This window comes from Phodopus roborovskii, unplaced genomic scaffold (assembly GCF_943737965.1).
Source record: "Phodopus roborovskii unplaced genomic scaffold, PHOROB, whole genome shotgun sequence".
NCBI classification, from domain to species: Eukaryota; Metazoa; Chordata; class Mammalia; order Rodentia; family Cricetidae; genus Phodopus; species Phodopus roborovskii.
This window is the reverse complement of record NW_026126418.1, coordinates 32,810,035-32,827,358: the sequence shown is the minus strand read 5'-3', so window position 1 is coordinate 32,827,358 and position 17,324 is coordinate 32,810,035. Positions and strand designations below refer to the sequence as shown.

The window sequence follows — 17,324 nt, the reverse complement described above, 5'->3', positions numbered from 1 at the left end:
TGATGGATACTGTCATGGATACTTTGCATGCTTTAGTTTCTTAGGATAAACCTTAGGAGGTGGCATTGCTGTATTGTGTGTCCTTGCTTTTTATATTTATTTTTATCCTGACTATCATATTGCCCACCAGGAAGGATTAACTTTGTCTTAGCTACACTGTTGAGGGCAGTGTTTGTGTTTGTAGCCTGGACTGCAGCGTTCTTTCCAAAGCAGTTCAGTCATGATGCTGTAATGTGTGGCGCTCGGTCACAGTGTGGTCTTTTTCCTCTTAGATGAGTGACCGGGGAGGTGGTGTTCCCCTGAGGAAGATTGACAGACTCTTCAACTACATGTACTCAACTGCACCCCGGCCTCGTGTTGAGACGTCCCGTGCAGTGCCCCTGGTATGTGATGCAGAAAGGCCGGTGTCTGTCAACCATCAGACTGTGGAGTTCCCAAAGCTAGTTAAGCCAATTTCACAGGAGCTCCGAGGGAAGGAAAACGCTTTGAAACTTTAGAGACAAACACTTCTGTCTAAATTTAAGCAGCCCTGGCATTAGTTTTTAATTAAAATAGGCACAAGACAGATTATAGTTTGAGAATTTTTTCCTACTACTCTTGGTAGTGACCTCCTCCCTGCAGTTTTCTGTGTGGTAAACCATATGTGACAGTCTATTTTAATATGAAGACTAAGCTAGGAACAGTAGCAGTAACTGGTCATTATTGCCTTAATTTTTAATATTGATGTTTTCCCCTCAAGTATTTGTGTTTAAAAAGACATCACTGTGTAGACTCAACTGAGATTCTGATCTCTTTGTGATTTATTTGAGGCATGGTCTTACTATGAAACACAGGCTGTTCACAGCCACCTACACGTCTTTGCCTCCAGTGTTCTGGGATTAAAGGCATATGCCAACATGCCTACCCAGCTTTTTACATTTTTTAAAAATTTGTTTTTTATGATTGTTTGTATATTAGTATTTAGGTTGCATGTATGTAAGCGCACCACATCTGTGGTATCTACAGATGCCAGAAAGGGTGTTGAATGCCCTGCAACTGGAGTTATACATGGCTATTAGTCACTATGTGAGTGCTGGGAACCAAACCTGGATCACCCTTAACTGCCGAGCTACCTCCCCAGCCTCCAGGCTTTGATCTTTTAAATTCACCTGTCTGAATCTCAAGCTATGGCTGTGTAGGTGCTGTTTACTCTCAGAGGAACCCCCCCCCCCCACCAACAAAGCACCCTAACAGGGAAGAAGCAGGAATGACTGCCTCGACTTCCCCTTCCATCCTGCTGGCTCCCAGCACAGGTCCCTCTGAGAGCTGAAAACACAGAAACAGCTCAGCCCTGGGGTGGGGGGAGCTGGAAATTGTAGTTGATTTGGAAGGACACACAGAAACAGTTTAGAATATAAAATGGTTAGTACTTGTGGGATGGCTCAGTGGGAAACATGCTTGCCTTACTATCCGCCCCCCACCACAATGTCATCATTTGATCCTCAGATCCCATGTGGCAGGAGAGAACCAACACATATAACATTACATGTGCATGCATGCTTGCACTCAAAGACACACAAGTAATAGTAGATAGAAAATAATCAGTGGGAGAAGAAGCCTCTGCATGTTATTTTTGCGGGACTCTTCACACAAACACTGAATAACATGCTGCGGGGAACACCACCACGGACATGTTTTTTACCCTGAGCCAGGTGTTTGTGGAGTTATGTGAGTAAAGGTACTGGAAGTGGTGAAACAAAGCCTCAGAAGCCTTGTGTTTCAGGAACTCAGGGAAGGAGGTTTGTTCTGCTAGGTAGGAGAGCCAGCAGGAGGCAGAAACCTGCTTTTGTCTGGGAAGCTGTCCAGAAGCTTGGCTTTTGTCCCTAGGGCAGGGAGTCGGGTGTGGAAGACTTTGGAGCAGGGAGGTGATCTGTGAGAATGAAGAGAGTGGACTGTTACAGATTATATCCAGGATCAGAACAAAGGCTGGGTATCCATGGTGTCAAGTCCTGAGATTCCTGTCTATTGCTAGTAAAGCTGCTACAAGGTGTTTTCTAGTCTTGCTCCTAAACAAAACAGTGTGCTTTTTATGGAATTGCCAAGAGCTGTCTTGGCAAACCCTGGAGCATGACAGCAAAGAAAAGCAATATGCCTTCTCCAGACTACCCCAGTTATTTTATAGATAGAGTAAAGGGCTTTAGGTCCAGAATTGGTGCACTAATGGGCTCAGCCTGACTCCATCTTAATCCTTGAGCATGATTGTGTTTTATGAGCTCTCTCGGACGCTGATGCAGTATTTCATAGCATTGCCTTAGAAAAGTGTTTCAGGATGTGGGTCTCTGAATCAAACTTTGTTTTCTCATTGCACAGGCTGGTTTTGGTTATGGATTGCCCATATCACGCCTCTATGCACAGTACTTCCAGGGGGACCTAAAGCTGTACTCCTTGGAGGGCTATGGGACTGATGCTGTTATTTATATTAAGGTAATAATGGAAGCTTCCCAATTTAACTGTATTAAAATATATTTTTTCTGTTTTTACATGTATGTCTGTGTACAGTGAATGTGCCTGGTACCCTTACAGACCAGAAGTAGGCATAGGACCCCCTGGGACTGGAGTTACAGACAGTTGTGTGCCACTGTGTGGGAACTGAACCTGGGTCCTCTGGGAGAGCAGCCATCTCTCCAGCCCCCATTTTTTTTTTTTTTAATGGTAAGAACCAATGAGAAAGTATAATGGGATTTTAGTAAACCTCATGCTATTTAATAAATGAAGTGATACTTACATGGGAATGCACCCATTTTGATAGTTGGGAGCAGTGGGGAAAGAAAGATTAGGCTAAGGTAGAGAATCCCAAGGGTACGGGGTAGACCTGGATTCACCCAAAGCACTGTTTAAAAAAAAAAAAAGTGAATTTAGTTTTCATGTGAAGCACATGGCCAGCCATCGATCGGCTCTTTAAAAAGAAACAAAAACCCACCTTTGTTTACCATGTGTGTTCGTGGGTGTGCACATGCATGGTTGTCAGAGAACAGCTTTGCAGGATTAGTTCTTTCCTTTTACCATGTGGGTTCTGGAGACTGACCATGGTCATCAGGCCTGGTGACCACCACCTTTAACTGCTCAGCCATCTAGCCAGAATAATAACACCCAGCCTTTGCGTGTGTGTGAGCTCATGGCCTTCCACATGTTAGGCTAGTGCTCCCCAACTGCCAGTAAGTAATTATTCTTTTTCTAAAAAACAAAATATGTGTATGAGTGTTTTGCCTGCATGTATGTGTACCACATATGTGCCTGGAGAAGACAGTATCAGACGCCCTGAAATGGTAGTTACAGATATTTGTGAGCCACCATGTAGGTGCTAGGAATAAAACCCAGGACTTCTGTGAGAGAAGCAAATGCTTTTAACTGCTGAGCCTTCTCCCCAGCTACCTAAAGTTGTTCTTTTAAAACTATGGATTTATTCATTTAGAATGTGTGGTGTGTGGCTTGCATGTGTAGAGGTCAGAGGGCAGTGCTGGAGTTCAGGTCTTTAGGCTTGATAGCAAGCATCTTTACCTGCTTGAGCCATAAATAAATGTAATATTTTCAAAGCACTGGTTACATGGTTGGTGCTCTAGTTTCTTGTTCTGGCCACTAGATGGCACCGATTTTATAGGCTATGCTCAAGAATTTTGTGGAAAAAAAAAGTTGGCCTGAAAAGATTAAATTCTTTATAGCCATGTTTTTATTTTTAACATGTTATTGTGAGGAACTTAAATATGACAACATCAGTGCAGTATTTTCAGCACTAATATAACATTTTTATATATGTTTAGACTACTTAGAGCACACAGGTAGAAGTTTCTTCTGTTTGGGAAAAGCTAGAATACAAGCATCCAGAACTGCTGGTGCTGGATTGCCAACATCTTGGGGAATACCAGTGACTTTTTGTTGAAATTCTGAAAATTCCTACTGTGAAGGCAGTAATTGGAAGTGTAGTTATCCCTGGTTTCTGTTGTCTACAGGAAGTTGTAGAGCATTGAATGAATGGTTGTGTACAGGGAACAGAAATACATGTTCAGTGACCACAACTGACTGTAATGGCAGGAGAAGACAGCACAGTATTTGGACTGGGATGTTGTTCAGTGACAAGAAAGACTCTGTGTTTAGTCTTCAGCCTCGGGTACTGGGAGGGGACAAACAGGACCAAGCACCATTCATGTAAAAGCCAAGAAGTCTTAGATTTCGCTTGATTTTTTTTTTTATGTTAATATTGGTGTTCAGTTTTTAATTTTTAAAAATGATTATTTTATATGTATGAGTGTTTTGCCTACATGTATGTCTGAGTACTACATGCCTTCCTGATGTATGTGGAGCTCAGAAGAGCTCATCAGGTGTTTTGGACTGGAGTCAGAGATAGTAGTGAGTGAGCTACCATGTGGGTGCTGGGAACTGAATCCGGGTCCTCTACAAAAACAAGGGCTCTTAACCACTGAGCCATCTCCTTCCCTGTGCGTTAACATTTTTAATAGCACATTACTATATAGTGAAGAAGATTGGGTTTCTTCTCATTAAATCTGTATACATTTTTATGCTCTTACACTTAGCCAGCTTTTTAAAGTAGTTGTTCCTGGCTGGGCGTGCATTTTGTAGGAGGTGTCTGTTCTACCTTGGAAGATGTTTCCAGGCTGGCTAGGGAATGGTAAAGCGTCAAATCCAGTCACTGTGTTATTGGTGCCACAGATATAGTAAATAGCATGTTTCAAATATGTCCACTCTGAAGACGGTGTGCGATTAGTAATTAATTGGTACGATCCCAGTAGAATGTTGTTTACCTGTAGTCGTTGTTAACCATTGTATATTGTCTCAGACAGTGAATTCTTAAAAATGCCCAACTTAGAGGACTTCTTTTCAACCCCAGGCTCTGTCAACAGAATCCATCGAGAGACTCCCTGTGTATAATAAAGCTGCCTGGAAGCATTACAAAACAAACCATGAGGCTGACGACTGGTGTGTTCCCAGCAGAGAGCCCAAAGACATGACCACATTCCGAAGCTCTTAAATGGACATAGGACGTCTGGAACATCCAAATGTGGTTTTTGGAAGAGATGTGTTTGGAGCCACATTGTACCAAATATGTTATTTGTGATTTTCACAATTCATGTCGCTAAAACTCCTAAAGGATCAAGTATACCAGCTTTATTCTGATGTGTTTGGTTAATTGGACATATTTTTAAACACTCATAGTATCAATTTCCCTCTGTGTGGTAGACTTATGGAGTGCGAAGTCTGGGTTTCTGGAGGAAGTTGAATATTGATTTTCAAATTTTCATTTATGCCTGCAAGAAACAAAGACTGCAGAGTAGCTGGTAAGTGGCCCACTTTTGGAGTTCTTGTTACCTGTTGGTGGTAACAGCTAATTAAATGGTTTTCTCATCTTCCACGAACACAGAACACAGTGGTACCAGTAGGACCTTTCATGCATTGTCTACTGAAATAAATTGATCATGGCATCGTTTTATTACAGAGGATTGTAATGTCTGATTTCCCGAAGGTAGTGTGCTCAGGATCAATGCAAGGGATTTTCTTTAAGAACAATGTCTCTATGTAGCCCTCGCTGGCCTTGAACTCAACGCCCATCCTTAGCATCTGGAGAAGGGTGTGTCTGGTGCATAAGAGAAATGTGTATGCCCAAACAAGCAAAGTAGCAGCAGAGAATGAACTAGAACAAAGCTCTCAGTGCACCTGGCTGAACCGAATGACTGTTGAGATTATCTGATGGAGCTTTTGAAAGAATTTATTTGTTTTTCTGGGTCCTCCTCCAGGCATCCAGAGGCGGAAGGCCAGGGATGAGTTTCTCAAACTAGGTGAGACTCATAGTTGGCCTGGCTGAAATCACTCTTCAGTGAATAGTGACACCACTGCTGTTGACAAAGTGACAGACTGGATTGGTTTTCCTGTTTCCAGGTCAGATTGCTAGACCTTAGGGAACATAATCTAAATCTCCGGTCAGGTTCAATTGAAAGCAGAGTCAGGAACAGAGAGACTAGGGTTACCTTAGTCATCTTGGTTTTAAGTGGTAACTAAAGACATGACTTTTTTAAAATTATACATATATATTTAAGACAAAAGCCAAATCATGCAATGTGGCACAAAATAGAATTCTTGTACCAAATGATAGAAACATGTAGGTTGAGGATGCCCCAGGGTGGTCAGTCCAGGACCCTCATGTGAGAGGTGAGGGGCCTGAAACTCAGGTCCAATCGGCCAGGGCTTTCAGCTAACTCGACCAAATGTTGGGAAAGACACACCTTATACCTGCTGTTCCTAATTGAGAACTTTGTAAGAAATAATAGACTGTGTTCATGAGTGACTTTTATTCCCTGTATTACACTTAATTAGCTTTAAATTACATTTTCTTGCAATGATGAAATATTTTGGAATCTTTTGTACAACTGTTAATAAATGTACTATTTTTACTTGTGAAATACTTTTCCCTCTCCAAGGAGTTAAAAGGTCCTCCCTCCCCCATTTAAGAGCTAAGAAATGTTTTCAGACAAGAAGTAAAATTATTTTACTTCAGTCTCTTGTTAAGGTGTAGCACCTTCTGCTTTGTTATCATGGTAACAGATGGACAATTGTGTGCGAAAATGGGGGTGGCTTTTTCAGAGCTTTTAAAGATATCTAAAAAGGTTTTTAGATTCTAAAGGTGAGCTGGCTGGTCTGTCAGCAGTTATTCTATGTGATATAGCTATAAAATAGATTGCTGGTCAGGGAGTTAATGACTATGCCAGTGCATTGCAAGAAAGGGATTGTAAGAATATTCCATGCTGCAGTTTAAAGTGTTAGTTGGTTTTGATGCCTTTACACTTTATAATGGTCAGTGTCTTCCCCTGTGAAGTTTCTACATGGAGATATTGAAGCAGAATTCTACCATAGTATAAGATGTTTTTTCAGTGACAGTAACTGAAAACATGGATCAGCTCTTCTCAGATAAACTTGAGTCATTTACGGAAGTTTAGAAATGTACTCATGTCTTTTAAAGAGCAATTCATCTTACCATCAACATTCTATAAACATTCAAGAAACTGTAAGTAGGTGCCAGCAGGTAAAAGCAATGGCCACCAAGCCTGGCAACCTAGTTCTTTCCTCAGAACACACATGATGGAAGGAAAGAAGCAACTACGCCATGAGTTGTCTTCAGACCTCCACACATGCAATGGCACATGGGATTCCCCACACGTACCACACAAAATAATGCAAACGAAACTTCATTTGTAGCTAGGTGTCTTGCACTCTCTAACTCTCTAATAGAGGTGTTTAAGGCAGGTTTCCAGTGTGTATAGTCTAATGGGGAAGCAGATAGCTGAGTTTGTGTGGTTTGAGTTACCCTAGATTTTCATTATCTAATGATACTGCCAATGATTGACATGTACTACATAGATGGAGACCTGATGTATAATTTTGAAAAACTCTATAAATAATTCTGGGTAACTTTGCACAGTAGAAATAATTATAGGAAGGGGCTTGACTTAACCAGCACTACCTTCTACTTAATGCTAATGGAGTTTCTGAATTTTTATAGTCAAGACAGATCTGCATCCTATTTCCTCATTGATAGCATAAAAGCCCCACATCTAACTCTTGACTGTTAAATTCAGTAAGGTGGCATGCCTGTAAGTAAATCTCTTGAGTTTGAGGCAGCCTGGTCAGCACAGGGAGTTTTGGGCCAGCCAGGGCTGCATGGTCCCTGTGGTTTTTGTTTGTTTTAAAACCAATAAAGTTCATAACAATTACAGAGGGAAGGGGAAGAGTTTGTGTGGCTCGGTGAATGGTTAATTGGGGAGGAACCCCAGCCAGTAAACTTCTAAGTTCATGTCATTAGTTTCACAAAGAAATGTGAAACTTCAGAGGATAGGTTGGCCAGGGTTAAACTTGGTTGTTTTTATTGAAGGAACTACTCATGATAGCTGATCAACTTCTGGTCTTAATACTATTAATTTTCTCACTCAAAAAGTAATACAACTAATACTTTGTGAAGTTATTTTTTCATGTCAGAAATGAATGCATTCCTATTTTACTTAGTCCTGGCATTTGTAAACTACTGTGTCATTAGTTCTACTTTTGTGTTTGGAAAGGATTAAACATTTTATTACCCACTTTTTTTTCTGTAGTCTTCATATTTCTTTAGCAAATTTTAATCATAGATTTGAATAGAAAAAGGCCAGGTTGTCGATTTTGTTGGCCTCCTAAAGCTTTTACTTGGATTTAAGCCCTAGTGCCACATAGGTGATATATGCTGGTAATCCAGGAGTGCATGCCTACAATCTCTGGCTTACAGGGGAGATAGAAGCTAAAAGATTGGAAGTTCAAGGTCACCCTTGGCTACATAATGAATTCCAAGTCAATCTGGGATATTTGAGACCCTGTCTCAAAAGAAGAAGGAAAAAGAAGCTGTTACCTTATATGGGAATAACTTAGTGAACAGTGACAACTGTCCTTTTACATCGGTAAGTTAGAGAGTTTTACCTTAGGAATGGATGCTCAGGAATTATTTTCCAAGATTCTGGAAGTACCTGCAGTTGTTACAGGGTACAATGGATAGATTTTTTAGCTGTGACCAAAATAATGCCACTTGCTATTCAGAAGTTTTAGAAATGTTGAAACGTTCCTTTAAAATACTATATGAAAAGAAAAATCAAAATTAAATAAAAAAAATAGTATATGAGCAGTACGTTTTGATTTAACTCAAACCTAAAAAGGTCCAGTATTCTCTATGGTTTTGTTCTAGGTGACTGAGATGAATGCTCTAATGACATTCTTCCTATACAAGTGCATAGGAAGAATTTAGCAGCTAGTGTACTGGGTGTAACTACAGCACTGGATGAAGTTATTTTTGCAAAAATTATTTTTAAAATGGAGGTAGTATTACACTATATCTGAAATAGAATGGAAGAAGCAAGCAGTTTTGTTTTTCCTATTACAATATAAAAACAACTGGTTTAATATGAACTGGCCAAGCACTATAGGTGCTTACATCTGCCAAATGTGTAATGATGATGTGTTTAATAGCACCTTCCTTTCTCAGTAATCCCTTAAAATGAGCCAGGAAGCAGAGCAAACAGTGGATGGTTGCCAACATGAGGCAAAGATAAAATATAAGGATGGAAAGAGTAGTGGACAGTGCTGTGAAGATGTTTCCAAAGTACAAAAGAAGCACACACTCACTGGGCAGAAATGTAGGTATAAATACTGTTCTGCTAGTAACGCCAAGGATGACGTTTAGGGTCACTTCTTGAATAGCATGTACTTGAGACTCGACAAGTTGAAGGTTAGTCACATTCCACTTGCATATGATGCTCAGGAGGATCAGCCAATTAGACATCTCAGGCCTATTGTCCTGTTGCTGGACATGGGGGATATTAGAGTTTTAATTCCTGCAAAGGCAGGAATTGGGTGTGTTAGTATGCAAAGGTGCTAAGACTTCTTTGTTAGAACGGACTCATGTGGAGGAGAGGATGGAGAGAGTGTAAGTGGGAACACCTGAGTTTGGATCCCAGCACCCAACCTTTAAGAAAGAAAAGCTGTGTATCCCAGTGCACCCCTGGAGTCCTCGTGCTGAGGGAAGAGATGCAGGAGGATCCCTGGGGCGGACACAGTGGGAGAGCTCTAGGTTCAGTGAGAGGCCATCTCAGGAAACAAAATGGACCTTCTAGAGCAGCGGTTCTCAACCTTCCTAATGCAACCCTTTAATACAGTTCCTGTGGTGACCCCAACCATACAATTATTTCATCGCTACTTCATAACTGTAATTCTGCTACTGTGGGGAATGTAAATATCTGATATATAACCCCAAAGGGGTCATAACCCACAGGTTGAGAACCTCTGTGATACAGGAGGATACTCTGGCACCTATATATGTACATGCACAAGTGAGCATACGCACATACACGCACACACTACACATACATTCTTATGCAGTCACATCACACGTAGTTTTACTCTGTATCCCCAAACCTCAAAGGAGGTACTGAAAGCTTGTCTTGGGGGGAGGGGCTCACATATTTCAAGGGGGTGTGAGGGGGTGGGGGGTGAGGGGGGATGGAGGTAAGGGGGAGTGTGGGTGTCACAGAGGCAAGCAGATCTCTGTGAGTCCAAGGCCAGCCTGGTCTACAGAGTGAGTGTCAGGACAGGCAGGGCTGTTACACAGAGAAACCCTGTCTCTAACCCCCGAGTAAAAATTGGGTAAGTGACATGGTTCTTTCCCAAGCCACTGCTGCTCATGTATTTTGAGCCAGATGAGCATATAGCTTCAGCATGCCTCCATTTGCTGGCCATTCCTGGACCTGTGTCAAACTCAGGTTACCCCAAGACATAGTGGCAATGGTGAATCCCAAACTGACTGTAAGAATGAGGTTGGCCCAAGTCAGCGTGCACAAGTGGCCCGTCCTAGGGAAACAAAGAGATCTGGAGGACCCAGCAGGCACCAGGGGATGGGGAGCAACCAGAGATCAGAGACTGACAGGTGGCATCTGGAGGCTGAAACTTACCCGTTGTTCAGGATATAATCTTATTAAGAATTTCTAATTTGTTTTGAAGTCTATAATATATCATTACGGACTGTGGTCACCCTGTGGCATAGTGTAGGAGCACTTTTCCCTCCTGTCCATGTTTTACCTCATCACCAACCTCTCTCTGTCCTTTCTTGCCTCCGATAACCTCAGTTTCATGCTCTCAGATCAACCTATTGAGCATCTATAGGTGAGTGCGATTGTGGATTGTGAGGTGCTCGTCTCTCTGTTCCCAGTTCACATGTCCCCAGGCCCATCTGTGTTACCACACATGATAAGATTTTGATATTTTGTAATTTTGTGATTTATTTTTATGTGCATGGATGTTTTACCTGCCTACATTGTCAGTGCACCATGTGCATGTAAAGTCTACAGAGACCAGAAGGGAGCATCAGACACCCTGGATATAGAGTTATAGATGACTGTGAGTCACCAGGGGCATGCTGGGAATCAAGCCTAGGTCCTTTGGAAGACTAGCCAGTGCCATCTCTCCAGCTCCTGTGAATTTCAATATTTTTAATGGCTGAAGGTTATTCCATTGTATATATGCTATATTTTCTTTTATCTGTTTATAACTGATGAGTACCTAAGTTAATTTCACATTCTGGAAGGAACAGTATGTGGAAAAGGAGCTATATTTGGTGTTAGCTTGTTTTACCTGATAGGAGATGTCATTCTGTAAATATGTTTCTCTTATTGGTTAATGAATAAAGCACTGTTGGCCAATAGGAAAGCAAGATAGGCGGGACTAGGAGACAAGGAGAAAGGAAGTAGTAAGGAGGAGATTCAACATGGAGGACTGAAAGAGCAGAACTCGGGACCCTCTCTCCGGTAAGATAAGACCACGTGGAAATACTTAGATTGATAGAAATGGGCTAATATTTAAGACAGAGCCAGCCAATAAGAAATGCTAGTAACAGGCCAACAGCGTTATATCAAATACAGCGTTTCTGTGTGTTATTTGGGACTGGTGTGGCTATGGGACCAGGTTGGTGGGAAAATTACTCGTAACATTAACCCATGAAGTATCAAATGGTGTACAGGTTTTGTGGGGTAAAGCAAAACCCTGAGTAAATTAGAGATTAAAAGCAGGGTAGTTACTACTGAGCTGGGGAGAATCCTAACATAAAGTGATAAAATAAATTTACAATTGCTTACCACTCGCTGAACCTTGTCTGCATAGAAAGGTGGATCCAGCTAGATTTTTCCAGTGATCACTAGCCATTTTCAGTGTTTATCTCTCAATCTTTAGAGATTTCTCTGTTTGTTTTGCTCATGTTCCTTTGAGTTAGAATGGTATTATTATTATTATTTTGCAGGAGGCACATACTACTTAATACTCATTATTTAGTCCTCAAACAGGCAGTTTTGAATGCTTCCTAGGTGGATGAGAGACACTGGAGATAATTGTATATTTTAATAACCATATTCTATAATTTAAAATTTATATAAACAATGTAAGTTCCAAATCTATAAAGATCACTGCTACTTTTTAAATTAGTCAAGTCAATTTTTGGGGGGAGGCACAGAACCTATGATTTCTTTTTTTAAAAAAAATAATCAGTATAAGTTTTCATCATAGCATTTTCAAACAAGATTTGTTGTTTATTCTCTTCCCCACCTCTCCATCCCTGACCTACCTTGTACCCTTCCACCTATCCACCCATAGCCTTTTTGCTTTCATGTTTCTGGTGTCCTTGAGCCCCCTGCCCTCTGTCCCATTTAGCACTTTGATGAATGGTTCACTTTCTAGTTTCATAGCCTACATGTACACTCACACCCAGCTATGTACATCCATATAGACATAGGCTAGGTCTTCATGTGATAAAGAGCATGCAACTTTTATCTTTTGGAGTCTGTGTTATGCATTTTATAAAGCAGTGACATTAATACAAGGCACCTGTAAGAACAAGTGGAGCTGGAGAGATGGCTTGCCAGTTAAGACTACCCCGCTCTTCCAAAGAACCCAAGTTTGATATCGAGTGGGTGACCCTCAACACCTGTAACAATAGCTCCACGAAATCAGATATGATCTTCTGGACTCCTTGGGAGCTGACACACATGTGAAGTGTATATCCACACACACTCACATAAAAATAAATCATCAGAAACAAACGAAAATCTCCCAGGTTACATTTGTTTCCGGAACTCTGCTGGGCCATTACCAAGACAGCATGCTTTATTCTTTAAGACTAGTTTTTCCTTCTCAGCCACTGCCAGGGGACTGCTGACTTACAATTAGCTTTGCATAGTAATTGCTGCTGCTCTCCGGTTACCCGACTGCCTCATCACCAAGAGTGCCAATGCGCTTTCTTTATGATGTGTGTGTGACTCTTGCTCTGTCCTGATAAAGCTGCCAGCCTTCTGCTGTTTTCTGGGCATATTAGCAGCTTCCCTGGGCATATGAGCCATCTCTCTCCCCTGTGTTTGCATGCCCTGCATCTCAAGTTGTTCCATTTCTTACCAAATAAAGATTCCATTACTGGAGAGTCTGTTCTATTGTTTTGTTAGGAAAAGAAGCAAAGACTTCATACCCTTTCAATGAGCTAATTTCAGGAGCATTTAAGTGAAGTGGATCTGACTTACTGTGACCTCAGTACTATTGCTTCAGGCGCAGAGAGATGCACACTACTAAATAAACTCAATGCTCTAAGAAATTACTAGATTACAAACAACCCAAAGAAGCAAGAAGAGGCATTCCTGGATACTAGCATTATAAAGTGGGTAATGTATTTTCTTAAATGCTCATCATTATTGGGAGGCATGGCTACCCTGCTATTTGGGTTTGCAATATTGTCCTTAAGTCTAAACTATCCATTGAACAGATTAGTAGTCGCTGTACAGAACCTGTGGTTTTCTGGTGTTAAGTGCAAGTCACTATAAACACTCCCTTGTAATTTGCATCTTTCTGGCTGTGTTGGGCCTTTCTCATCACATCCTATGCTGTGAACTTCATGGCGCATTACTTCCATTTGGTGTCTGGGCCTGGAGAGATGGATCAGCAGGTAAGAAGTCTTTGTGCTCTTATAGAGGACCTGAGTTCTGTGCCCAGCACCCATGTTGGGTGACTCACTTATGTCTTATGTCCAACTCCAGGGATCTCCTGCCCTCAGCTGGCACACACTCATGGACACACACACACACACACACACACACACACACACACACACACACAGAGTCAAAAATAAGACAAATCTGGCTTGGTAGTGGTGGGGCACACCTTTAATCCCCAGCACTCAGGAGGCAGAGGCAGGTAGATCCCTGTGAGTTCCAGGCCAGCCTGGTCTATGGAGCAAATTCCAGGATAGGCTCCACAGCTACACAAAGAAACTCTGTCTTAGAAAAAACAAACAAACAAGCAAACAAAAACATCCCAAATTTTTTTTTTTTTAACCCTGACTGGTGATAATGGAAGGTTAGTGGTTACAAGGGTCAGATAGGGAAAAGTACAAAGTAAATGTAAGTTTATCACTGAGGTCGAAGGTTGTTGATACATATGAGGGTCATTTCATTATGCTGTGTTTGTTATTGGGATGGCTTTAAAAGCAGCAAGTTCCTGTGCAGGGCTGTGGGTGTAGCTCAGTGTTAGCACTTGCCTAGCCTACACTTGCATTAAATACTTAGCAGTGGCGCTCATATGTTCTGTCTCCCCTGTTAGTATTCATGTAGAGTACACTTTAAAGCAAGCAGAAAAAGAGATGAAAATAACGTATAGATTATATAACAGTTACACTTCTTCCCTTCTCATTTATCCAAGCATTGTTTTTCAGTTTCAGCGGTTCCGTCCATCAGCATCATGACAGGGAGCATGGCAGCGGGCAGGCAGATGTGGTGCTGGAGCTGAGACAGCTACACCTTGCAGGCAACAGGAAGTCCACTGACTGTCACACTGAGGAAAGCTTGAGCAAAAGAGGCCCTCACAGGACACCCTTCAACAAGATCACACCTCCTAATTGTACCACTGGCTTTGGGGGACAATTTTTAAACCACCACAAGCTTCCTCCTTCCGAAAGCTGCCTGTGCCACGTGTTTTGTCTCAACAATGAGACAAAACTCAGAAGGTGCCAAGTGCCCCAGTGTGGGGGGATGGGAGCTCAGAACGGGACCCGGGACCTCATAAATGCTAAGAACAACTCCACTAGTGAGCTAATTCCCATCCCTCGCCCCTTCTAAGTAGGATGTCTGACCACTCAAGCAGTGCTTTGTGAACCTGATTACCCTCCAGAATCACCCGGCATGGTGAGATACAAAGGTTATAAACATAAGCTGGAGAAAAAAAAAGTCAGACCTGAGATTAAAAGAGATCTTTGAAACAAGGACAGCACTGTCTTAGCTGCTTGAAAGAAGATGAACAAGTGCTCAAGGTTGCTGGTGGGCAAAACAGAAAGACCCTAACTCCATTTTTATTGCATCCTCTTTGGTAATCAACATCCACCAGGGAAGGCAAGAGTAAAAGTGGAGGTGGTGTGAGGACCACACCCAGGTGTGTGAAGATGGAAGGATTCCCCTCTGTGCCGGCAATGTGAGGTTTGAAACAGAAGCAGGATTCTCAGGGTTAATGCTCAGGTAGCTAGGTGTTTTAGGTTGACTCCCCCAGAAATGGAATGAAGTTGGGGCATTGAAGTGTTGGCTGAGGGGACATTCTCCACAGTCACACCTGAGAGCTAGAGCATTCTTCACAGTCACAGGTGAGAGCTAGGACATTCTCCGCAGTCACACCTGAGAGCTAGGACATTCTCCACAGCCACAGGTGAGAGCTAGGACATTCTCCACAGTCACAGGTGAGAGCTAGGACATTCTCCACAGTCACAGGTGAGAGCTAGGACATTCTCCACAGTCACACCTGAGAGCTAGGATATTCTCCACAGCCACACCTGAGAGCTAGGACATTCTCCACAGCCACACCTGAGCTACCTATGGAAGGGTTGGTAGAAGGCAGCCTGGGAGAGAGCAGGAAGTTCTTCAACCAGGCTGACGACTTGACTGCTTTTGGAGTGCCTGAGCTGAGATATCTCCACAGAGTGGTCCTGTGCAAAGGTGAGAAGCATGCCCACTGCATTCTTGCAGCAGTCAGTCGGAAAAAACAAAGGTCATGCCGTGGGAGGGGTCATAAATGTGGGTGAGATAATTATAAAATTCAGCTGATATTCCAGGCAGGCAGGGGTTATCCGCATCGGCCAAGGATGAGGTACCCCAGAGGGAGGAAGGCAGGGATGTATGAGAGCCTCCATGTCTGCATGGCTTTTCTCACTCACTCCAGTGCTACTGTGGGGCTCTGGGGAAGTGCTTCTGCAGGGATGGGTGAGGCTGGCTCTGACTGCTGGCTCTTACATTGCTAACATGTTCCTCTCCCTGGGCAGGAGGAAATCCTTGGCTTGACCCTCTCTCAGCAGAGCTCTTGCCTGTGCTTGCGTTTCCAAACAGACTTAGAGCATCTCCCTCCAGCATGGGAGTACATTTTCCTGTTCAGAGTTGAAAGATGAATGGAGGCAGGGACGCAACAGGATCAGAGGGGACAGACAATGCTACTCAGGGCCATTTATCCCTCATATAATTTCTATGACCTGATTTCCCTCCAGGCCTAAGTTATATATTTTTTTTTAATGTCCTAAGTTACATGCTTCAGATGTTTTTAAAAAAATCATTTTCTTTACTTTTCTACTCTAACATCCTTCCCCAAGGCAATGGATGCACTGATTAAATGAATTGAGGACAAAGAGTAAAAGAAATTCAGAGAAGGAATCTCAGATAGCATCTCAAAATGTTACCCTCGCGCAGTCGCATCCAAGGACACTAGCGGGGCCTGGGGGTGAGAGCAATGAGACCCTGTAATAGCTTTGATGGCTCATGGAAAATGGAAAAAGAGTAGATGATCAAAGACAGGGAGAAGGGTCAGCATTTTTCAAGCACAAAGGAAGAGGGGCCTGCAAATTGTAGGCAGGGAGAGCGCCAGAGAAGCTCGCCTTTTTTTTTTTTTTTTTTTTTTTTTTTTTTATACATATATAGTTCGTCTTGGACAGAGGAGGCTATTGAAATAAAGCATCCAGATGTTAGCAAATAACCCGAGTGTCTCCTGAAATATTGTTATGGAAAAGGCTTAAAATGGGGAGCAGAAATAAAGGTTAGGAAATGTGCAGTACAGTGACCTCAGAAAGGCACCTGGAACTCTACTTCAGGAACTCTTGGGAGTGGGACCCCACAAGGAACCATTAGCTGCAGTTTGGTTCCTTTGACATGTCTGATGACACTACCCTGTCCATGTAATTACCTTCTTTGCATCACTGATTTGTGTTTGTTCTGGCCCAGCCCTTCCTCATGTCATAGGCTCTGTCCATCACTTGTCACACTGAGGTATTTAAGCTGGTCCTGGCTTGCTCTTCAGTGCCTGATGTCATGTGAGAGCCTCACTACAGCGCATGATCACAAATGAGGCAATGCAGTGGCTTGGTGTCATTTCCACAAGAAGGCAATTTGGGATTGGCCTGTTCCTGAGATCACAGTCAGGGACCCCAGGTCCTGTTTCCTTTGCCTTGTCACTTTTTGCACTGTTGAAGTCACATAGGGTGAAGTCACATAGGGTGAAGTCACATAGACTGCTACAAGGCAGCATCTCTCTACTCCAGCCTTGCTAAGCCAGCGTTAGGCTCTCTGAGCCATTTGCTTTCTTTCAAAGGCTACACAGGGCTTTTGGACAAAGAATGTTTTATAAAAGGATTGTGTGTGTGTGTGTGTGTGTGTGTGTGTGTGTGTGTGTGTGTGTGTACGCACATGTGTGCAAGTATGTGTGCTGAT

General features: G+C 42.5%; 1 protein-coding gene across 2 annotated transcripts in view; it reads left to right on the top strand.

Annotated features, from left to right (window-relative positions):
• Pdk1 (pyruvate dehydrogenase kinase 1) overlaps positions 1-8,120 on the top strand; it is a 28,536-nt gene extending 20,416 nt beyond the window's left edge. For both annotated transcript variants that reach the window (XM_051184488.1, XM_051184487.1), the window contains 3 exons: positions 273-383; positions 2,350-2,463; positions 4,883-8,120. In XM_051184488.1, the coding sequence (XP_051040445.1) occupies positions 273-383; positions 2,350-2,463; positions 4,883-5,023 (366 nt within the window). In that variant the 3' untranslated portion in view covers positions 5,024-8,120. The remainder of the gene's footprint in view (positions 1-272; positions 384-2,349; positions 2,464-4,882) is intronic.
• Positions 8,121-17,324: the final 9,204 nt, after the last annotated feature.